This window comes from Oryza brachyantha, chromosome 10 (assembly GCF_000231095.2).
Source record: "Oryza brachyantha chromosome 10, ObraRS2, whole genome shotgun sequence".
Taxonomy (NCBI): Eukaryota; Viridiplantae; Streptophyta; class Magnoliopsida; order Poales; family Poaceae; genus Oryza; species Oryza brachyantha.
The window spans coordinates 10,396,380-10,416,562 of record NC_023172.2 but is presented as its reverse complement, the minus strand read 5'-3'; the positions used below and the strand labels follow the sequence as shown (position 1 = coordinate 10,416,562).

Sequence of the window (20,183 nt, the reverse complement as noted above, 5' to 3'; positions counted from 1 at the left end):
TTTGGGCCAGTCTGAAAAATATAAGTTAATTAATAAGACTTCCAATTTGTATCACATACTATTTATAGAAAAAATAATATCAAAATTATAAAAATCGTGTTGTTTAGAGTTGAAGTGTTGATAAATCTTGTTGTTTAAAGTTGAAGTGTTAGCTAGCTAGTACCTCCTCCGGTTTTTAATAGACGATGATGTTGACTTCTGGATGTATTCTTAACAATTCATATTGTTGGAAAAGTGGTGCAAATATAAAAAATTAAATCATGCTTAAAATACATTTAGTGATAAACAAAGTGAAAACAAAATAAATAATAATTATGCATTTTCAAATAAGATAACTAATTAAACTTATATTAAAAGTTAATGATATACTTTATTAAAAATTGGAGGAAGTATTTACTATGCCGAAGATCCCCCAGGTGAATTTTAAGATGGATTTTGGCCCTCGGAAAACAGAGCTAATTGTCCACGGTTATCATGCTACAACACATACAAACAAAACAAAATAGTTTAATTCAGAGTTTCCACGAGGCACAGTTACGCTCTCTTGTACTTTCCAAAAAATATTAATACTGCATTAGCTAACCTAGCACGTCTTTTCATTTTTTTCATATTTATAAACCAAAATTTAAATTTTTAACTTTAAATTTAAAATTGATTTTGAAGTTTTTCACCAAAGTTTATTTTCATATCTTGGCTTTTAAATTACTAAGAATATAATATAAAATTTTTATTTATAAATTATTTTTCGATTACAAATATACCGTAAAAAAGACAAACACTCGTCCCCTAGGCTCAGCTTACACACTTTTTCCCTTACTTATGGAGAGTACTAAAGGTACATGTCCCGTTAATAAAATTTCATTAACTCATGTAATACAAATTTTACATGCATAGACGATGAAATTAATGGTAAGCTTATACTAAAATGAGCAAGCTAAGCATGACGCTAAACAGAGTAATTTATATATAGAGATGATCAACGAGTCGAAATCGTAGCTAGGCATCGTCTCGCGCACCTCCGTCAGTCGGAGCATCACATAGGTGGCGTCGCGTACGTAGATGCATGACGCCACCAAGGATGCCAATGGCGGGGCGTGCATGCATGCAGCTCCGTCAAAACCACGAGCGCATGGACTCGCCGGCCGGCCATATTCCGGCGGCGACGAAGGTACGCGTCATCGCCGTCGATCGATCAGTAGTCGAACTGCTTGTAGGTGGAGAAGGTCTGGCCGAACGTCCACCCGTCCGGCGTGATGCCGTTGAACTCCAGGTACTGCCCGCCGGAGGAGGTGACGGCGAAGCTGAGCGCCTGGCCGGCGAGGCCGGCGAGCGACTGCCAATTGGCGCCCCAGTTGCGCGACATCCGGAGCCAGCCCGTCTTGGTGCCCTTGATGGACACGGCGGCGACGGAGCCGCTGCCGGCGACGTTGGTGATGAGCACGAGCTCGAAGTAGTTGAAGCCGCTGACGGTGAAGCGGACGCCGCCGCGGCGCCAGCACTTGATGCGCTGGTAGAGCACCGGCACGATGCCGGCGCGGTAGACGCCGATCTGCTCCCACGACGGCTGCGACATGTCGAAGTGGTGCCGGGGCGCGTTGCACCAGCCGCCGTTGTCGCTGGGCAGGTCCCAGTTGGGCGGGCACAGGTTGGTGGCCGTGACGGTGACCGCGCGGCCGGCCTTGCACCACTCCGGCGTCTTGCCGGTGTCGCAGATGATGAGGTAGCACTGCCCGCACGCCGCGCCGTCGGCGAACAGCTCCGAGCTCAGCGCCGCGTTGTCGATGCCGTACCCCTGGACGTACAGGTTCCCGTACCCGCACGCGCCGCCCATCGTCCCGGCCCCGTCGCCCCCGCCGTAGAACGTCGCCGTCGCCGGAGTCCAGCCGCCACCGCCGGCGGCGCCGACCGCCACGCGCGCCGCGAGGACGGTGCACACAGCCAGGATCGTCTTAGCCATACCCATGGCAACGTCCGTCCGTACGTCAGCTACGTACAAGTTCGAGCTAATCGCTCTCGACGATGTATTGACGGCGAAGTAATTAATGTGCCATTTATAGAGGAAGCTAGCATGGGAGTGGCCGCTAACTGGAGGAGCAGTTGATTGATCGATTAATTAATTAATTAACTAACTAAATAATTAAACTAATTACTAGTTAGGTTAATCACGATCAATGTAGCGTTAGGTTGGTGGAAAATAAGCGAGAGGGGAATGATGGTCTTGTCCTGTGTCAGAGCACGCAATCAGTGTGTTCGATCAAAGCACATGCAGATCGGTTGGTTAATTAATTAATTAATTGGGTGATTAATTAAGCTAAAGCTCCGAGGCCTCTGACTTTGGGGAGTGGAGAAACGTTGTCGCGCATGCCAGTTGTAAGGCCATGTTGGTTGTGGACTTCGAATTCGGGAGCAGAATTTGTATGTTTTTGGTGAGGCTGTCCCAATTCTTAGCGATCTCAGCCGTCTCTGCTAACAACCAGGGGTTTGAAAATTTCAGAATGCAAAGGAAACTGTGAAATTTGAACATATTTCACTGAAGTTGAACTTTTTTTTGGCTAAATTCAAATAAAATTAATCTTTGGTCGGAAGCACATCGTGCTATCTAGGACCAGACCAGTAAATTAACCAATGAATTATCAAATTCCTTTTCAGGAATTATCGATCTGACCAATTAACCAGTGGAGCTTTCTCTCTTATTACTTATAAACCAATTTTTTACAACATGCATTTTTATTTTCACATGTGGATTTTTTAAAAAAATCACTTATAGAAATGCACCGATTGTTCCCTTATCTTAACTATACCATATGAAAATAGACTTTAATTTACAGTTGGATTCTTTAAGAGGGCCTAGGCAGCCTTCTCTAGAGCAGAGTATAACAAGTAAGTAGGCTATAAAAATTGTCACGTTATATTTATACTTATATGAAGAAGAGAGAAAATAAGAGAGAATAAATACATGTTACAAATTTATAGTCAGCTACAACACAATCTCCAAAACAGTGAGTGTATATAAATGTGGACCATATATTGATAATATAGTATATGTTTGTGTGTTACTATTGTACAACATGACTCTATATTAGCCCTTAATGATGTGAAAAGATTTTAGAGCTAGTAGTTAGCTCTTCTATTGATCTTGCTCTTACCAGATGTATGTAAAAGTAAACTTTACTCATGTCTCCTCTACCTCTCCTCCCTCGTGCATGTAGGAATATTAATGGACCACGACCCTTGAGTTCTTCTACGGTCCTATTTAATTTTTAAAAAAATTAGTTCAAGAATCTATAAAAATTTTAGCTGCAAGCTATTTGAACCCAATGCAAAAAATTAGGCACATTATACCCTACGGCGTATACGCTCCTTTTCATAAGATACTCCTTCCATACCTCTCCTCCCTCTACCCTCACCTCAAATCATCGACATCATGTAGAGAAGCATGAGGCAATGGATCGAGTGGTGGTAGGGTTTGCATCGACACGTGGCAAAGAGGAGGTTGGGCGGCATTGAAGGGGAGAGGCGGCTCAAACAACGACGTGGATGGCTACTCGGGCATTGGCGGATCCGACACCAACGGGTCTTGGGAGCGTGGATCAAGCGTCGATGGGTCTTGGGAGCCTGTATTTTTGTATTTGTATTTATATTTATATGATGATTTTTATATTTCAATTTTTTTCTCCAAAAAAATGTTATCACACATGGTCATCTTAGAGGACGCCTATGAAAATCAACTTTCACATAACGTCCATAAAAATCCGCTACTTTCACATCCCATTGGCTACTGACGGGCCTGAAAATTGAAAGCTAACTTTTTAGCAGTGTCTTTCAATTATTATCTGTTTTCTAGAACTGAATATCCAGAGAGTGCATAAATAAGTACAGAGTACATAGCTCTCAAATAATGTGGCAATGTGCGGCGATATCTTAAAAAAAAAAGGTAAACTGGTGGTTATTTAGACTAATATTTTCTCCCTTTTCTTCTAGATAGTCTGTATTCACGCATGACATAACGCGATTAGTGTGAAATGAGATTACATGTCGAATCGCAAGCACATGATTGCACAGCCCGGCATATTGACTAACGCATTAGGTACGTGCAATTATCAGTGATTTATGATGTTTATCAGTGTATCTCAAATTGTTCTTGATTTCTTCCATCCAAAAATGATTTGCCAACCGCTAGTACCCCCTCTGTAAACTCCAACACTTATCCTAGATTACTCATCTCTACCAGTTAATTATGTAACTAGTACTTGCTCGCTAGCTGGACTTATGTACAACCTGTGTCCTTCTAAAATCAAATTGCACTTTTTAAAAAAACAAGAGGCATTATATTTTTTTCACTTATTTCAGGTAAAAGATGTAGTATAACGACAAAGAAAATTGACGCTTAGGCTCAACTACACCAGTATATATAAATATTGTAGTCTTTACGGGTTAGACTGGGGTGTAAATGAGTCGATATGTGAATCTGTTTATAGGTCAAGAACCCGATCAACTTATATCCTAGGTTAAAAGTGATTTTATATACGTATCTCGCTCGACAAGTTAACTCTATAAAGACCGCATATATAGCTGCTGAAAGAGAGGGTGAAACAAATTCACTAACCATATTATTGAACAAAATTCTGGTCCATGTTGCGGTACAGAAGTAACTAGAGATTGCAATATTTAATCTAGTGACGTATTTGTATAGTATGCATGCATATGCAGTACAGAGGAGTAGAGGGCCAATAATCATGGCCCTAATTCCCCTGGTAAACGTTATAACCAAATCGCTAACTGTACACAATCCATGTGCGAGTTATCCACGGGCCCTAAGCTAAGCTAGCGAACGAACCAACTAACTAACTAACGACTTAGACTCGAGAAACAGAAAAAAAAGTTTAAGTAACGACCAGCTAACTGGTAATCAGCACAGAACATGGGTGCAACGAACGCCTAAAAAATACTTAGCAAAGAATATCTTAACTAATTTTTAATCCTGGGGTATCAATCATCAGAGCGCGTAGAGTCAAAATCCCCGGAGTTTACAACCCCATGTGCGTACGTATATACGTACGCCCGTATCCCTTGGGTGGGGGAATATATGGTCCGGTGAGAAATAGATATTGAATCCGAACACATACATAAGATATATTAATTGATTCATAGGTAAACTTATGTAGGATTGAAACATGATGGTGTAATAGAAAATGAATGTATTTAGAGACTATTTGTAATTCATTCAAAAATTCCAAATTTAAATATAGTATAATAAATTATATACAAGCTAAGGTAATAAATAAAAAAACATGTCTAGCTCAGCTAGCAGCGCACGTTGCATGCAAGGCGCATGTCCTGGGCCGTGTTCGTTTTGGGAAGTATGGGTGCTAGTTATCTGGTATGGAAAAAGCAATAATAGATTAGTACATGATTAATTATTTATTAATTATTAAAAATATAAAATAGATTAATATGATTTCATAAAACAACTTTTCTATAGATTTTTTTTTAAAAAAAATATACTGTTTATTAGTTCGTGAAGCGTGCATACGAAAATTGAGAGAACATGGAGTTAGTATAAAGGGCCAAACGCAGCCCTGAATATAGAAGGAACTCCTCTCATGTAACTTCCTAATATATACGCCTATGACCGTAGGGTATATGTCAGTTACCGTATAAAAAGAACAGTAACGTTGTAAAATCTTAATCCCCTAAATTGACAAGCATGCAATTTATTCAGAGGAACAACACGAATCTCCATGTGCAATGGATCCCTAGCAAAACCATATATTTATTATCTTAGTAATATTTGCTCGCGTTTTTATTTGATGTTGATTTTTGAATTTATATTTGACAGTTTATCTTATTCAAAACTTTTGTACATATACAATTTTACAAGCATGTCCAATAAATATTTATTATTTTAAATAGAAAATTTATACATATACAAATTTTAGATAAATTTTAAATGAATTTAGAAAAATAAATTTGAGAAAAGAATATCACATACAAATCAGTTCATGCAGTGTTTTTTTTCCGACATTTCGGTTCGAGTAAAAGTCGGTAGCACAAAAAAGCAAATTCTCACTACCGAAAAAAATAGTAAATTGTGTTTTGGTCTAATAGAAAAGGGATCCCGGCTAGCCCGGACAGGGCTGGCCAGGATCGAATCAAAGACCTCCCACGTATGTGAAGACATCTTATCCGTTGGACCGCGTGTCCGTATTGGACAGAGTTTCTGCCACCACAACAGTATCATACTTCATTGGAGTTTCTGCCGCCACCGCCATATCATCCTTTACCAGAGCTTCTGACGCCACCATCACCACCAATTTTCGCGCCACCACCATGGCATATACATGAGATCGGATATGCACCGCACCTTATATAACAACAAGTTATGTGTGAAAAAACCTCCCAAAATAAAAAAAATTCAAATTTTATTTTGTAGTCATAAACATAAGCAAAAAAAATAGATATTGTTTTAAGTTTGTTTCATTTCTGTCATCAATCTTTAACTTAAATTAGAATTTTTACTGTTTGGTATGTCTATTACACCTTTTTAGTTAAATTTTTTTGATGGTATGTCTATTACACCTTTTTAGTTAAATTTTTTTGAAATTATACTGATTATTTTCTATTTTATATGCAGGATTTGGTCATGGCTACCTTTCACTACCACCACTACTCATGCCAACACCGTTGTCTGCCCATATCCACAATCAAATTGAGTTTTACTTTTAATTTACAGTATAATTGTTTCTTTAGTTTAGATTCTTAATCTATGCATTCTATTTTTTCAGTGAGAATAATTTATGCAATGACATCTACTTAAGGTGGCATAAGGACCTGCATGGTTGTTTTTTGCTGTCATTGGTTGCGAGTTTCCCTAGGGTAAGTTCTAGTTTTAGACAACAAATTGAATTATAGTTTATTTTCCTCTAAAAATATATTGTGGATGTTTTTATATTTATTTTTTAAGATTTGTTTGCTTTTCACATTTTAATTAAGTTAAGTTTTATTCGATTTAGTATTTGTTGTAAATGTCACTATACTGAATATATTCCTTTGGTTCTATTTGTTGGAACTAATTACTTTGTAGAAATGGTTAGGAGCAAATGAATAGAGGAGTTGATTTGCTTTATGTAGGCTTGAGTGTTGTATGTGATTAACTAGCTCTCATTCACTTTTATGCGTAACATCCATCTTCACCCATCCTTGGGTGGCTATTTATAGGCCACCATCCAACATCTTGCATGGTAAGTTAGATTATTCTACAAGTAAGTAGATTGTTCTATATCTTGTCTTTTTTGCATACAACATACATATACATATTATATTTTTCTAGATATTTTTATAGTTTTCTAGCTATTTACTTGATCCTTGCTTCATGCTTAGCCATGTATGAGTTGGCTAGAAGTTTCAAGAAATAAACAAGCTTCTCAACCATACATAAGTGATCTAGAGGCTTCAGAAATGTATTTAGCTTCTTGGTTATTCATAAGTTAGCTAGAACCTTTTAGAAATGATTTAATCTCCTTGTCATTCATGAGTTATCAAGAAGATTCAAGAAAATGAATTAGCTTCAACACTATCTATCTTTGGCACACTTAACAAAAATAAATGTCATGTGCTTCTCTAGGGAATAATTTCACTTTATTTTAATTTAATTTACTGGTTAATTAAATACAAATGCAGTTCTATTTTAACAATGACAACAAAATCTTATCAAGTATACCTCTCCAGTTTTCTGAAATCTTTATCTTTATCCAAGTAAGCTACAAATCTTGCTTTATGTTTTCAGGTCCAGGAACTAACCACGGATCTGGAGATTCTACAATCGTCTTTGTTGCCGTCGACTGTAGTGGAAGTGATGGTAATCACTTAATTTCTGCATTCAATTCCACGTTGATTCAGTTGATATTATCCTAAATTACAATAGCAAAATTAAATATTAGATAAGACAGTTTCACTACTCTTATGACATTTTCCTTCTTGGCCAGAACAATGCAGATATCTTCCTCTACATTTTAGATATTGCAGCGTAGTATATCCAATACTTCTTCTTACTAATTAACGTAGACTCGTAGTTTCTTACTGATAGATACTGCCCTATACTTGTACAGGACGGCAGAATAAGGAGGAGAACAGGATGGGAAAAATACATCCTCCCTCAGAGTTTCTTCCATGATCGATGATCATGATGGCTAAGCCTGTCATCAGTTGTTCTATAAGGACAATCGCCGTCATGTTTTACAGACATTGTGAGTGTAGTTATCCAACTTCAATTTTTCACAAAAACTAGATTGGAAAAATCGATGATATGTGAAATGCCATATTCGTTGTCTTATATATGTATGGTTAACTGAACATTCTCTATAGCCGTGCTCTCACTTCAGTTTTGAAGTAGAATCTGAATTTAGGCATGTAACCTGACTGAATTCTGAATAGTGCTCCTGAGTGGCTGATGTCTCTGTTGTCTGAATTACGACCCACTGAATTCTAAATAGTGTTGCATGTATGCCGCTGAGTGCCCCTGAGTTGAGTGTTGCCTGTGTGAAATCCCATGCAGGAGTATGCTGCTGGCTGCTAAGTGAGCGCTATCTGTCCGAATTCATTCTCTCCAGCAGTGTTTGTAATGACATTCTGACAGCCTGTGTTCGGTGAGCCGTCTTTCTATTGTCTACTCACTCTCTCTCTTTTTTCTAAAATAAAACAAACGTGTCCAACGTCTAATTATTTGTCTTATTTGAATTTTTTTAGAAATTAAAAAAAATAGTCACACGTAAATTATTATTTATGATTTATCATCTAATAAAAACAAAAAATATTAATTGTAATTTTTTTAATAAGACGAAACGTTAAACATTATAGCTAAAAAGTAAAAGATTAATTTATTTTGAGACGGAGGGAGTATGGACTAGTGACAATCTGACATGAACAGTGAGTAGTAGTTACTTCGAGACTTAGAGATGAAGTTAAATGATACATGCTGTGAAGTGCAGAGAGTTGATTAGATCACTGTAATCACCTAACTGTCAAATATGGTAGTGCAGGCAAAACAGAAGCAAGGGAATCACTGTATAAACCATTGATTGATCTTCTTGTAGTTTTACTGGATTATGTGCTTGAGTAATCTTTTTCACTTGTAGACATTTTATATTTTTTATCTGTGTAAAAACAGTTACCTTAAGTGAACTTTGAGGTAAACACTTGAGTCAACCATAACCCTTTTTGGATAAACAAATCGCTTTCTGATGAGTTGGGTGTACAGTTGCATGTTGGATTAATGAGCTGAATTAATAAAAAGGAGTGGTTAGGGTGCTGGTTCCCCCCCCCCCCAGTTTTTCTCTATTTTGGAATATGTGCTACTACCGTAACAAACTGAGATGCATTGGCAATTATTCAATTCCTACTCTGTCCTTTTTTAAAACATTAATCTTTTTTAAGTAATTTTGTTTCAGGAAGTCCTGAACTCATTCAGATCACTGCAAAGCTGAATATTCTAATTGACTCCTAAGGTAGCTAGATGAGCAATGACACAAGGCGCAATTACTACACCAACAAGCTTGTTCATATTTCCGAAACTACTTGCATTCTGTCTGAACATGTAATTAACATAGCCAGAAATAATTTGCAAGGAGCTAAAATGCCGTTGTGCTGTACAACCAGGCCAGGTAGAGGTCGGCATTTTATCTCGTCAGCAGAGAGAGGAGAAAACAACAAAGTAAAAAATAATTTAAAAAAAGCAGTCTACATTTTTATCTCATAGGCCGGAAATAGGGAGAAAAAACGAAGAAAAGCAAAAAAAAATCATTCTCGTAAGGGGAAAAAAGGGTGGAAAAACAAATTAAAATGGATTTGCAACTAAAAACCGGCGACGAAGAGGGAGGAGAACCAGATGACGAGGTCGTCGCCGAGCTGGAGCTCGTCGAGCCCCGCGGCCGCGGCCGCCACCACGGCGCCGCCGACGTGCAGGCGGCAGAGCGGGCACGTCCTCCGCCGGCAGTACAGCGCCAGCCACCGGTCGACGCAGTCCCGGTGGAACGCGTGCCCGCACGGCAGCCTCCGCACCTCCTCCCCTTCCATGAACCTCGATATGCACACGCAGCACCCCGCCGCCGTCGCTGCCGACGACGACTGCTGCCCGCCACCGCCGTCATCCCGCCAGCACCGGCACTGCCCTCCCCCTCCCCCTCCGTCGTCACCTCCACCGCCACCCTTCCCCGCCGCCACGCCGCCGGACAGCGCCGACGACAGCAGCGCCATGACGTGGCTCACCACCACCACCACCATCTCGCTCGCCGGAGAGCAGCCAAGATTGATTTGCACCTGCAATTAAACCGCAAGGATCAAGACGACGACGATGGCTACCTTATAAGGAGAGCAAGAGAGCGAGCGTGGGATCAAACTGGAATAATTAAGTGTGATGGAGAGGTTACACCTAAAAACCCAACTCCAAGAGCCCATCGAGCTATCACTCACTCGCTCACTCACTATGACTCCATGGCTTCCCTTAGATACAAAGCTTCTACTACTAGCTCACTCACCTAGCTGAGCCTGAGATGATCAGCTCAAGCGACAGCGTGAACGATCTCGTCTCGTCAGTGACTCAGTGACGTGACCAACCTGACAGGAGGCGTCAGGTAGAAAAGATTCACCTGATGATCGGATCGGATACAGTGTCGCAGCCACCGGCTAGTTCGTGAGGTGCAGTGGTCTTTCTCAGCCGTCCGATTGAAAATCCAGTTTACCTGTGCATTACTGTAGCGGTTGATCCGAGCCGTCCTCTCAACCACCAGCGTTGTTGATAGGATAATAGCTGCAGTGAATCATTCCTAACGAATCAAAGAGGATTAACAATGTAGGACGAGTTTTCTCGAAAAATGAAGCTATTGTAGAACTCAAAAGTAATCCCGAATGTCAAAACAAAAACTTATAATTGATATAGATTGTTTTGCAGATTAAATCAAGGGATAGACCAAATATTTATCCAACTATGATACCGTTCTCAAATCTCAACTGTCCCATATTTTCAGAAGACAGTAACCTTATCATATTTGCACTGTAGATTAAGAGAAATTAGTCTGCCAATACCAAAATGCCTAAAAAACAAAAAAAAATGCGCCAAAGTGTAAAACCACCGGGAATACAGAACTTGGGGGTGTTGCATGTTGTTGTTGCATACCTTGTCGGCTGCAGCCAAGCAGGTGTGCCAATTGAGCAATTCTGCCTGCCTGTTGCTTCATCAGTACAAAAGCTTATGACCTTTTTCCCATAGCTTAAAAGCAACTTCAGTAACCTGCAAGGAACCAAGGGAATAAGTGAGTAAGCCAGTGATCACTAGTTAGGTACACTGACTGGAGCTATCTTCCCTGCAGAACAGAGGTGAAGGTGACATGTCACTACTCACTAGTCATAGCTCTACGGCTCTACCCGTGGCATGTCAAATCTCCCTACATATATGATATATAGCCTTTTTCCTTAAAATTCTCACCATAACCAATCCGTTGGATTTGAATGTAGGCTGTACAATTTTGTGGAATCATATAGAATATAGCTGATTTTCATTTCAGTGCTTATGGTTATGGAAAGCATTAGGCATGCATGTACTTGTTGGACACTGCATAACTGAAATTGCATGATTTTTATTCAGTAATCAATTGCTTAGTGCATATGCAAAGCATTAATCATGCAATAGTTGTTGGGCACTGCATAACTGAAGATACATGTACATGATGTGTTCCTTGCCGCAAGAACTGCCCTGACTGGCCGATGCTAGATTTCTTTTCTGTTTCTGGTGCCCAACTATAATTGGCAGGTGCTCCAGCTTTCCCTGTTCACTTTGGCCCTTTGTTTTGCTTTATAATGTAGTGGTAGCTTTTACTGTTTCGTCTGTTTCTTAATCATTTTAGGTCACTTTCTTTATCTTGTTGGAATATTAATATCCATGCAAGTTAGAGCTAACCCTAATCTTCTGCTGGCTTGGGAACAGACAGCATATGTATATGGTCTCAAGTGATTGGTTCTCTCCGGAAATCAGTACAAGTGGAGTAGTAAAAACTTAGAAACAGAGCAACCTGGGATCATTTATTCTGGAGTATCATGCACAATAAAACAATTGATTGCTCCAGCGAGAAAAACTAAGTTCACCACAGGATTGTACTGGGGTAATAAATAATAAGTGACAGTCGTTTAGAAGAGGATGCAGATAATTATAAAACAGAGAGACAGACTTGGTTCTAAAATAAGCGTCAAACTAAATAATAAAAACATGATTGAATCATTTTCAACAGCGATGATGTTTCTTTCTCCTGATGAACAGTATGGTCAGTGCCCATCAACAGGGGAATATTTTACTGAAGCAACAAGGAACTAGAAAGAGCAAGCAGGCTGTGGTTTATCTCAAAATTTTATTTTTACCACCTATTACTAAAACAGAAATGCAAATATTTGGACCACCTCTCACTCGCTGGGGGAAGAATCCTTTGCACCATAATCTTCTAATTTGTCCTGGTCGTGGTCCAGCAACTTACCATCTTTTGGGACAAGACAAGGAATTCCATTGACTACCTGGAGTAGACATGAGCACAAAAAGAAAACGAGGTTAAGAAACAAAGATGAATGAAATCACCATTATAGTAGCAAGTTAGCAACTAAAAAAAATGGTGCTAAAAGGCAGATAATTTTCAGTGGGTAATTGGAGTGCAGGGGAACTGTGCATTAAACAGACACTCGATTCAATGAATTCCTGCTAGAAGAAGCGGTACACTTAAATCTCACGATTCCACATGCTAAAGTTTTTGTCTTTTTTCTTTTGGCTTGATTCACGTTTTCAATTGTTCCTCCAAGAACCACCTTTCACTTATTCATAGCTCAAAATGCACACAACATATCAAGTCCCCTCCCAGAGAATTATCGGCTGGCATGAAAGCCACCGAGTGCAACATCTTATCAATGTCGTTTCCTATTGTGCCCATCAATCTTATTCTCTTCTGTAACCAACGGTTGATCTCTTTGCTAAAAAATTAGAGATAGTAATACAATCAGGTGGGCCTGAGCCCCTCTAATGGTTCCCTAAAACAAGCCTACACTCTTCTAGTTCATCACCCAGAACACATGCATGTCTTGATTGGCACATAATAGAAATGAACACTAACATTGGCACTGAGACATGGTTACACAACTGCTAAGTTCTCCATAACATTTTCATGTAAACACCTAACCCTGATCCTGCCCATTGCTAAAGTCAACTTTAAGAGGACACACACCGCATCCAGAACATGGTTATTACTACGGCACCCTGCATGGCTCAGCGTCTATATTACTATACTTCAGATCAAGCAAACCTCACTAACTACAAGGCATGCCCAGACTGAACCCTGGATAACACAGTTCTACGGGGTATTCTATAACAATAGCCTTCACACGTATCAGTAAGCACTAAGCACCACATAAATTCAGCCTGAATACTAAACATTGTGGTTGTTCAGGGTATCCCATTACAATAGCCTTCACGGTGTGTCATTAGGAACCTCCTGAATTCAATCGGTTAACTCTGGGAGTTACGCTACCAAAGGGAATGGGCTTTGTTCCCCATCTCTTTGATATCTATTTCGCTCAGGCAATACCACAAACAGGTGGCCGGCAGTACATCTCAGCCTAGCGTAGCAGGTAGAGGAGGGAGAAGCAGCGGGGACTCACCGGGAAGGACACGCCGACGGCGTCGCTGACCAGAGACCCGCTGGCTTCGCAGTACCTGCAGGTAGCAAGTAGAACCGCACTTGTAAGCAAGACAAGCGGGCGGCGAGAGAGGTGGAGAGGAGGCACATCGTATCCTGGACTAGTCTCGCGTCGCCAACCTGAGAGGCTTCTTGGACAGCGGGCAGACGAGCACGTCGGCGAGCGCCTGAGGGATGCCGCCGCCGCCGTGGCGCAGCAGCAACGCCGCCGTCCGCCTCATCGTCGTTCGCTCTGCAAAGCGCGTCGTGACTCGCTGGCATAGCAGGTTGCCGAAACGCCGGCCCACCTCGGCCCGCTTCATAGGCCATTTAGGCCCAGATCATCATCCGTTCGACTCATCCCTATTCCGTACCATATTTTCTTGAAAAAAATAAAACAAACACAGCAATCATGCTTGCTCTATGCTACCTCTATCCCATAATAACACTATTTTTCATTTTTTTTTTCATGTCCAACATTTGACTATTCATCTTATTTGAAAAATTTATAAAAAAAATTAAAAAAATTCAGTCACGCATAAAGTACTATTCATGTTTTATCATCTCGTAAGAATAAAAATATTAATCGCAAAAAATTTTAAATAAGACGAAGAGTCAAAACATTGTATCAAAAAACTGAAAAATGATCTTATTTCGGGATGAAGGTAGTAGGTTAGAAACTATCAGTGAATTGCAACAGTATATATTGATCGATATAGTTTTATAAAAATATTATATCTATGGAATATAATTTAAAAGGTAGTATTGAGATCCTAAAATATAGAAAATAGAATATAAGAGTTGCATATAAAATACAAACCTTACATAATAATTAAGAGCTGTATATGAACTCAAAATATACTTCTACAGATGGGTGGTATATATAAATAAATTTTTATAGGTGTATATTAAATCTAACACAGTTATTTAGCTCCGCACAAAAATCAGGCGAGGCGATCCACTGGTTCATATACTGTTTCTTTTCTTTAATAAATTTCATGTTTTAGAGTATTAGTATAACACAAAACTCTCGGTTCTATCTCCCACTCTTCCAAATTATAATTCTTTCTAATTTTACCTAAATTTATCTATAGATAAATATATATGTACATATATCTATATTTATTAGCGTATATATAAATCTGACTAGAGCTAGAAGGTCTTACCACATATAACTTGTACAAGTTTAGGAAGATGTTGCAAGAAAATGTCCATCTAAACCTACGGGTGTCTTCTTTTATCAGGAATGGATCAGTAGATTAATGTGTATGTTTTTTAAATTCCTATACGATATGATTTTTGTAAAAAAAAACTATACACGATTTTGTCAAAAAAATCTTTTTAAAATTTCACCATAGTTAATTTATTTGTTTATGTTCTCAAATAATTCTCACAAAATTGTCTTGTTATTCAACGATAAAGAATACAATAGCATAAAACTTATATAAATCAGCTTTGTATAGATAGCCAAATGGGTTGTGCTATCTTGGGCCAGCATGGGCACGCATATACTATTCATGGCACAAGCACTGCTAGGACGGATCAAGCATGAGGTGGGCTATCCCCGTTAAAGCTACAAGAGACCCATTAAGACTCTATCTAAAATTTTATGGCAAATATTAAAACAAAAGAAGGCTAAAGCTTTACACAACCTGCCTGGCCACGTCATGCTTGGGTCGACACCTGGCACGGTGAGCCAGGACAATGCAGTTCATTTATGTAGTGGGCCTAGCTTGGCCCAGTCCATGAGCTCGGTGTATTTTTTAATAATTTTATAATTTTTTTCATATTTGCCAATATTTTTCTTTATTTTCCTATATTCTTTCCTCCATTGTTATCAATTCTCACTGCATTTTTTCTATTTTCTTTCATTTTCTAGATTTTTTCATATTTTCCTCTATTGTTTATTTATTTCCCTTTTTTTCTCTTGGGATGGAGTTTTTGATGGCCGCTTAACCATTTTTGTGCCCAGGTCAGCCCGACACGGCGTGTCTAATAATATAGGTTGTGACTTAATGGACCTTACCCAATTGTGCTACCTGTTGTCGTCAAATCTAAACTGTTTGAAACAAAATGCGAAACCTAAAATTGTTGCTATGGAAATACATCAAAACCAGGAGGAACCATGGAGTGGGATTGGGTTGGTAAGAAGATGGGCAGCACGTGCACATCCACCCTGTTATAGGCCTACTGCGTTCCTTGCAGCCTGATGATAGGACATATTTGGTTTGAAAATCTTCAAATGACTAATTGTTGGACTTCGATAACACGTAATAAGATTTTATTGATGCAGGTCAAACTGTCAAAAAAAGCAGAAGATAGTACAGATGGTAAAAGAATATAAGATACTCTTAAGAGTAATCTATTATATATATATAATAATAGGAAAAGAGTCACCACGTTCGCTCTCACGGGCTATAAATTCCCACATTAATCGAGAGAAAATAAGAAAAAAAAAAGTTTTTTAGAAAAAAAAAGAAGATGATTTTTTGGATTGAATCTGGATCGGACAACGTGATTTTTTGGATTAAAAAATAACGTGATTTTCTGGATAAAAAACAACGTGAAAAAAAGGAGTTTTTTAGGAGAAAAAAATAACGTGCTTTTTTTGGATTGAACCTACATCGGACAACGTGATTTTTTGGATAAAAAAATAACGTGATTTTTTGGATAAAAAGAACATGGATTTTTTGGATAAAAAAGAATATGGATTTTTTTATCTGGATCAAATTGGATTTTTTTTTAATCTAGATGGGACAACGAGTTTTTTAGGAGAAAAAACGTGATTTTTAGGAATTTTTTGAATCGAGAAAAGAAAATATAATGATTTTTTGGATCGGGCCAGGAAAGTAAAAAAATCACGTTTTTCTTATCGAGCCGTCGAAAGAAAATAATAGATACCAAAAAAAGATAGTTGTTTGGGAGATAAAAAAAAGTGAATTTTTGGATTTTTTTTGGAATAAAAAAAGAAAAGATAATGATTTTTTAGATCGGACAAGGAAAGAAAAAAATCAGGTTTTTTTTATCAAAGTCGATGAAAAAAAGATAAAAGAGATAAGATAATATTTTTTAATCGGACAAGGATTGAAGAAAATAGTTTTTTTTTTATCGGCGCTGCTGTCGTCCAAAGAAAATCATTTTTTTGATCGAGCGATCAAAGGAAAATAAAAGATAAAGAACTATATCTTTTGGAATCACACGAGGAAAGGGAAAATAATCATGTTTAGCGTCCCATTCCTATGAGAATATCATGCAAGATTAAACTAAAAAATTTCTTACATATCTAAAAATATTTAATTTATTTTATAAGTGAACGCTATGTTATTTGAAAGTATAATCACAAATAAGTAATATATATAAAAGATATGTGATTGAAGAAGACCGCTGAAAGAAGAGATATTATGCCATAAGTTTTGTCCAATTTTGATTTATTATATTATTATTTTTAGATCTATTATGTTATTAAGATAATATAAAAGGAGCCGCTGTTTAAATTTGCTTGAAGTATCAAATGTAAAAATTTGATTAGGTTCTACATTATCACTTTAATATACAATATAATGTGAAACTATATTTGATATTATATAAAAAATTACATAACAAAGTTAATCGCGCAGTCTGCGCGGGCCATAATACTAGTTTTACGGTATTTGAGAAAGTACCGACGTGTACCAAAATTTTAATTACTCTTAATTATGGGGTTCTGGTTTTATACGAGAGCAAAATGGTGGTCTCTAAGCTAACTTGTGAATTTCTTCCAAGAAATTTTACCACTGATCCACCTTGCAAGAAACCACTATTCAGAAAATTCTCAGTCTTGCAAGACCAGTCTTGCAAGAAAAGGAGAGGTAAATCCACAAGTCATGATCAATTTTGATCGAAGTTTCTCTCCAACCTTGATGCGATCTGCTTGTTTTTTTCTCGATTATTTGTACCCCAAACACTAGCTGCCAGACGAACTACCACTGTTTGCTGAAATTTTGTGCGGATTGCAGAGAAGGTCGACATGGATAGCTGCAAACGTTCTTTGGTGGTCGTAATGGTGATGGCGATTCTGCACCGGTGTTGCTCCGCTGCTCCGGTGGCCACGGCGGCGAACCAGACGCGGGCGCCGGCGCTGTTCGTGTTCGGGGACTCCATCGTGGACGCCGGCAACAACAACGCCATCACGACGCTCGTCCGGTGCAACTTCGCGCCGTACGGCGAGGACTTCCCCGGCCACAACGCCACCGGCCGGTTCAGCAACGGCAAGGTCCCCGGCGACATCCTCGGTATGGCATGGCATGGCATGGGGCAGCTGCTTTGCTCTTCTCCTGCTCGTCCATGGCGTCGGCCAGCGACCAGAGCAACACTAGGAACATGCAAACCTGACGTCGTTTGGTGCATTCAGCGACGCAGATGGGCATCAAGCAGTACGTGCCGGCGTACCTCGGCGCGGAGCTCAGCGACTTCGACCTCCTCACAGGCGTCACCTTCGCCTCCGGCGGCTGCGGCTTCGACCCCCTCACCGCCGAGCTCGTGGTGAGCACTCACCGGCGACATTGCCAAGAACCACCACGACACGAGGCCACTCTCTGAACACTGAGAGCTTTCTTGTTTCAGTCGGTTCTCACCATGGACAACCAGCTGGACCTGTTCAAGGAGTACAAGGAGAAGCTCCGGCGCATCGCCGGCGCGCGGCGCGCCGCCGAGATCGTGTCGGAGAGCCTGTACTTGGTGGTCACCGGCACCGACGACCTCGCCAACACCTACTTCACCACGCCGTTCCGGCGAGACTACGACCTCGACTCCTACATCGACTTCGTCGTTCAGTGCGCCTCCGACTTCATCCAGGTAACCCCAAATCAACCGACCAAAGCAATCGCCCAGCACGTCGCTTACCATCGCCGCCGTCGTCGCCATCGCCGGTGGCCGGGTTGCGTTGTGCCCCGCGCAGAAGCTGCTAGGGATGGGAGCGCGGCGGGTGCACATCGCCGGCGCGCCGCCGATCGGGTGCGTGCCGTCGCAGCGGACCAACGCCGGCGGGCTCGACAGGGACTGCGTCTCGCTGTACAACCAGGCCGCCGTCGTGTACAACGCCCGCCTCGAGCAGGAGATCAAGCGGCTCAACGGCACGGCGGCGGCGCCGCCACCGGGCACCGTGCTCAAGTACATCGACCTCTACACGCCGCTGCTCGACATGATCCAGCGCCCCGCCGCCTACGGTACGCATGATCCAATTCCAAACCCAAAAAAGTTCATTTTTTTGTTCAAAAACGACCAAATTTCGTTCAAATAAACTCTGGTTTGGGTGGTTTTAGGATTCGAGGTGACGAACAGGGGTTGCTGCGGCACGGGGGTGTTCGAGGTGACGCTGACGTGCAACAGGTACACGGCGCATGCCTGCAGGGACGTCGACAAGTTCCTCTTCTGGGACACCTACCATCTCACGGAGAGAGGCTACAACATCCTGCTCTCGCAGGTCATAAACAAATACGGATTCTGAACAACTTGTGATATGGCAGAATTTTTCAGCAAACAAGAGAGGAAACGGGGTTGTTTAGTTTGCAATTTTTTTTTTGCAAAAACATCACATCAAGTTTTTAAACACATTGAAGTATTAAATATAGTCTAATTATAAAACAAATTTCAGATTCCGCCTGGAAACCGCTAGACGAATCTTTTGAGTCTAATTAATCCGTCATTAGCACATGTTGGTTACCGTAGCACTTATGGCTAATCACATCCTAATTAAGCTCAAAAGATTTGTCTCATGATTTTTCTCATAACTGTATAATTAGTTTTAATGTTTATATATGTTTAATGCTTTATTTAGATGTCCAAAGATTCAATGTGATGTTTTTGAAAAAAAAATTTAAAAACTAAACAAGGCCATGATTTTGTATCAGCATTCATCAGTGCAGCAGCAGCAGCAGCAGATACAGCATTTCAAATGCTTGTGCTGAAATATGTACTACCTTGTTTAGTTTGCAAATTTTTTTAAAAAAATATTACATCAAATATTTAGACACACATTTAAAGTATTAAACGTATTATAATTACAAAACAAATTTTAGATTCTACTTGGAAACCGCAAGACGAATCTGTTAAGTTTAATTAATTCATCATTAGCACATATTGGTTACTATATCACTTATAACTAATCACATCGTAATTAGTCTTAAAATATTCTGTGTCACGATTTTCTCATAACTATGTAATTAGTTTTAATGTTTATATACATTTAATGCTTCATTCAGATGTTTGAGAAAAAGTTTTTAGAAATAAACAGGGCCTAAGTGTCTTGCTGTAATGCTGAACCATAGACTTCGAAACTGACAGGAATTTTCATGCCAAACATGTGAAGAAAAACACTTCCGTGTAAAGAACTATCATTCAACCTATCAAGCATCATCATATAACTTCGCAATCTGTTTTCACAGAACAAAATTAAGCTCCTTAAGACATCACCTATACCAAAGAACATCTTTGTCCTCCTGA

At 39.8% G+C, this 20,183-nt stretch overlaps 4 protein-coding genes across 4 annotated transcripts; 1 reads left to right on the top strand and 3 right to left on the bottom strand.

Moving 5' to 3' along the window:
• Positions 1-1,192: 1,192 nt before the first annotated feature.
• LOC121055563 (expansin-A31-like) lies at positions 1,193-1,963 on the bottom strand. Its single transcript, XM_040528326.1, has one exon. The coding sequence runs from the start codon at positions 1,961-1,963 to the stop codon at positions 1,193-1,195; it is 771 nt and encodes a 256-aa protein (XP_040384260.1).
• Positions 1,964-9,488: 7,525 nt separating this feature from the next.
• On the bottom strand, positions 9,489-11,345 carry LOC102700558 (probable E3 ubiquitin-protein ligase ATL44). Its single transcript, XM_006661731.3, has 3 exons — positions 11,171-11,345; positions 10,737-10,804; positions 9,489-10,314 (listed from the first exon to the last, which is right to left on the bottom strand). Exons 1-3 carry the CDS (start codon positions 11,229-11,231, stop codon positions 9,850-9,852), a joined length of 594 nt encoding a protein of 197 aa, XP_006661794.3. The 5' UTR covers positions 11,232-11,345; the 3' UTR covers positions 9,489-9,849.
• Positions 11,346-12,342: 997 nt separating this feature from the next.
• On the bottom strand, positions 12,343-13,991 carry LOC102700371 (UPF0434 protein BRADO0313). The gene is made up of 3 exons (XM_015841618.1): positions 13,845-13,991; positions 13,687-13,741; positions 12,343-12,555 (listed from the first exon to the last, which is right to left on the bottom strand). The coding sequence occupies exons 1-3, from the start codon at positions 13,943-13,945 to the stop codon at positions 12,448-12,450; spliced, it is 264 nt and encodes an 87-aa protein (XP_015697104.1). The 5' UTR covers positions 13,946-13,991; the 3' UTR covers positions 12,343-12,447.
• Positions 13,992-17,664: 3,673 nt separating this feature from the next.
• Positions 17,665-19,307, top strand: LOC102700089 (GDSL esterase/lipase EXL3-like). Its single transcript, XM_006661730.2, has 5 exons — positions 17,665-17,974; positions 18,094-18,224; positions 18,306-18,536; positions 18,640-18,907; positions 19,004-19,307. The coding sequence occupies exons 1-5, from the start codon at positions 17,710-17,712 to the stop codon at positions 19,186-19,188; spliced, it is 1,080 nt and encodes a 359-aa protein (XP_006661793.1). The 5' UTR covers positions 17,665-17,709; the 3' UTR covers positions 19,189-19,307.
• The last annotated feature ends 876 nt before the right edge of the window (positions 19,308-20,183 follow it).